This window comes from Drosophila willistoni, assembly GCF_018902025.1.
Source record: "Drosophila willistoni isolate 14030-0811.24 chromosome 2L unlocalized genomic scaffold, UCI_dwil_1.1 Seg168, whole genome shotgun sequence".
Classification (NCBI taxonomy): Eukaryota; Metazoa; Arthropoda; class Insecta; order Diptera; family Drosophilidae; genus Drosophila; species Drosophila willistoni.
The window spans coordinates 19,005,098-19,008,788 of NW_025814047.1; the positions used below are offsets into that span (position 1 = coordinate 19,005,098).

The window sequence follows — 3,691 nt, forward strand, 5'->3', positions numbered from 1 at the left end:
AAAACACTTTAGCTCTGACTTTCCAAACTTAAAAGGAGTATCCTTCCTAAGAAGGTCGTACAATACTCGAAAAATCCTTAATAAATCTTCGGAAGTATGAACATAACCCTAGAAAACTTTGCACTGTCTGCACCTTTTCTGGCGTTGGGAAATTCTTAACTGCTTCTATTCCACTATCGTCAGCTTTAATACCTTCACTTGAAATGTTGAATCCAAAATATTGGACTTTCGGTTGGAAAAATTCACACTTGTCTAACCATAACTGTAACTTATTTTGTACCAATCATGCAAAAACTTCTTCTAAAACTTTTAGATGCTCCTCCATATCTACACTTGCTATCATAATATCGTCCATATAGACAATAACCTTATTTTCTTTTATCAAATCAGCAAAAATTTTATTTACAAGCCGTTGGAAAACAGCTGGTGCAGTTTAAAACCCCATCGGCATTCGTAAAAATTGGAACTGACCTAAAGGCGGAACAAATGACGTATATTTCACTGAATCCTCGTTCATAAAGACATGAAAGTACCCTTTATTCCTTCACGAATTATTTCTTCTTTCAAGTACTCGTCTAGCATTTTTTGAAGGTATTCCGAGTATAGTCTCCGAGGTGAACAACTGAAAGGTTTGGACTTCTCTAGACAAATCTTCAATTCGCTCCTAACCATTGGGACTTGTGGACTCTTAGCATCAACATAATTCTCTCTAAATATTTCCTTTCCACACGTACATTCTAATTCTTCTTCGCCTCCTACGTGTATATTCATCATGGCACTCTCAAAGTTATCATCGTGAATTTCTTACATAATTGACTTTTTTACATTTTCTTTACTATCAGCTAACATAATAATCTCCTCACCTAAGTCACGACTCTCAGCTATCAACACTTGATCATCAACTAACTCTTACTCTTCGTCTGGATAAGTACATAACAATTGATTTCTTTCTTCATAAAATTTCTGGTCTATAACAATCTCTTTATCAGTACTTAACGATCGATTCATAACAATTTAATTAAATAACTTTTGCTTTTTAGCACTATTTTCAACAGGACATAATGATCGACTTCTATCTACTTTACAATTATCGTTTGACATTTCTTCGTTTACCAGGCTCAATTTCACTATCCCGTCCAAGGCACTTAGATCTATACGCAAGCCACAAACTTTCAAAAAATTTCGCCCCAATATTGCATCTTGACTCATACACTCTTCAGCAACCACAATTAAATCAAAATTAATTTTTTCTTTATTCTTAATTATGAAACAGAAAATCTTGCCATGTATTTTCAATGGACTTTTATTTACACAAAAATATGACTGTTGAGGAACGGATGCTGAACTCTTAACCTTAATTTTATTTGAATGTAAACGATCTTTTTATTTTATTATTTTTAACTTTAAGTTGCATGGTCACACTGTATTGGCTAATGCAATAGCAAGCGTGTGGTGAAAACGAGAAATGTATGTTGAGTTGGTTAATTGCTTATTGTCAACAGAGACCAACACATGGAATAAAACGCAAACCTATTTTTATTATACAAAACGAACCAGCAAAGGTAATTTATGAATCATCATAAATTTGGTCCTTCGAACCGGATTTGGATTCTGTTGGGATAAGCAATTCTACTCAAGTTTAAGATGGAAAAACTAAAGGCAACACGCACCAAGTTAAAGTCCAGCCTCACGCGGCTGCTTACACTTTCGGAAAATCCGCTTGAGAACTGCACAGCGGATATGGTGGATACTATGAAGACTAGACTCGACAACGTGTGGAAGGAGTTTGATCGGTCCACTGATGATATGTTTGAATTTCAAGAATCGCAAGGGTACGTTGACCCCATGGGTGACTACGGAGATTATGAGATGAAGTACTTAACTGCACAACTGCACTTAAAGGAACGCGGAAAATTGGTTAACCCAGTAAAAGCAACTAAGGTCGTGGACTCCAGTGAGGGAGTCATCGAAGTAGTGTCGCAGATACTACACAAGCAGATGGAACTTCAACGGGAGTTTTATGAAAGCATGACAGTAAGTGGAGCTGCCTGTTCGGCGTTAGGGGGACAGGTCCAGCTGCCCAAATTACACATCAAGCCTTTTGGTGGCGACTACCTGGAGTGGCCAGCCTTTAAGGATTTATACGAGAGTACCATTCACAACAGGGTGAATCTGGATAAAGCTCAGAAGTTTGAGTATCTCAAGTCTTTTCTCTGTGATGAGGCTGCAAGTTTCATAAATCATTTGCCGTTAACAGGAGCGGCGTACGAGACGGCTTGAGCAGGCCTAATGGAACGTTATGATCGACCTCGTCATGTCGTTAACTCGCTTTTGGATAATTTTAGACGTCTACCATCAACAAGGGTGACAGATGTATCCGTTCTACGAAAGATTGCCGATGGGGCGAGTGAAGTTGTACGTAACCTAGATGCACTTGGCCAAACTAATCGCGACTGCTGGGTGATCTATTTTCTTCTGGATAAAATTGATGCACAGTCTAAATGCAAATGGGTGTCCTACAGCCGTGAGGGGACATCTCCAACCATTAAGGATTTTCTTAGATTTCTCGGAGAACGTTGCGATGAGTTCGAATTAAGCCGCTGCGAACAAGTCGCACAATCAAACGTTAAGAAATATACTCGGATACTGATTTCCACAGACTCAAGAGGGTGTTTTAAATGTGAGTCTAAGGAGCATAACGTATACAACTGTGACCAGTTCTTGGCCATCTCCGTGGAGAGGCGTTACTCATTTGCTAAGGAGAAACGTTTGTGTTTCAGTTGTCTAAGGCCTGACCATGGTATTTCAAGATGTGAATCCAAGTATAGATGCAAACATTGTCAGGACAAACACCACACGCTGTTACATCGCCAAGTCGAAGAAAAGAGCATTAATCCCACAGCAGCCATGATTGCCGAAACTAAGCAAGTAAAGGAAGTCCAATCTATAGAATCACAGAGTTATTTAGCACGTTCTGCGGTAAATCAACAGCCGCGAGGAAAACCAAGGAGTGTATTTCCCACAGCTCTAGTGTTGGCATTAAATTCAAAGGGATCATACACCACTTGTCGTGTTCTCTTTGATAGTGGATCAGAACTATCATACATATCGGAGCATTGCATGCGATCACTGGGCCTCTTACGCTCACCATCTCGAATACTTGTCTCAGGAATTTCGTCAATCAAGGCCGATACTACAAGAGGGGTCAGCGCAGTACATTTGAAATCAAGGTTCTCGAAACATACACTAGATATTACAGCTCATGTCTTAGGTAAGATAACCACTCTATTGCCAAAGGATGAAGTCGACCCGGCCATTTTGAAAGTTTTCGATGGGTTAGAACTGGCTGATCTACCGGAAACCAGCGCTAAGCATGTGGACATTTTATTGGGTAGCGACTACGTGTGGTCCGCATTCACAGGAGAGAAGGTATTAGATAAGCATGGAAACATAATTGCAATATCCACAATATTCGGGTGGGTGGTCACCTCAATTGCAGCTAAACAAGGATCAACTACAGCATCTCCGTTATCAACGATCGAAATAAATACATCGCTCCAAAGGTTTTCGGAATTGGAAGAATTAAGTGGCAGTTTGCCGCCCACTGCTGATGATTTAAAGGTCGAGAATCATTTTCGCTCTACACACTTTCGTGACTCAAATGGGAGGTATAGTGTTGAGCTTCCATTTA

At 39.7% G+C, this 3,691-nt stretch overlaps 1 protein-coding gene across 1 annotated transcript; it reads left to right on the forward strand.

The window, feature by feature from the left end:
• Positions 1-1,644: 1,644 nt before the first annotated feature.
• Positions 1,645-2,280, forward strand: LOC124459906. The gene has a single exon (XM_047009688.1). It carries the CDS (start codon positions 1,645-1,647, stop codon positions 2,278-2,280), a length of 636 nt encoding a protein of 211 aa, XP_046865644.1.
• Positions 2,281-3,691: the final 1,411 nt, after the last annotated feature.

What these genes read in the sequence shown, in the direction of transcription:
- LOC124459906 (XM_047009688.1), top strand. Translation starts at nt 1,645, where the DNA reads ATGGAAAAACTAAAGGCAACACGCACCAAGTTAAAGTCCAGCCTCACG.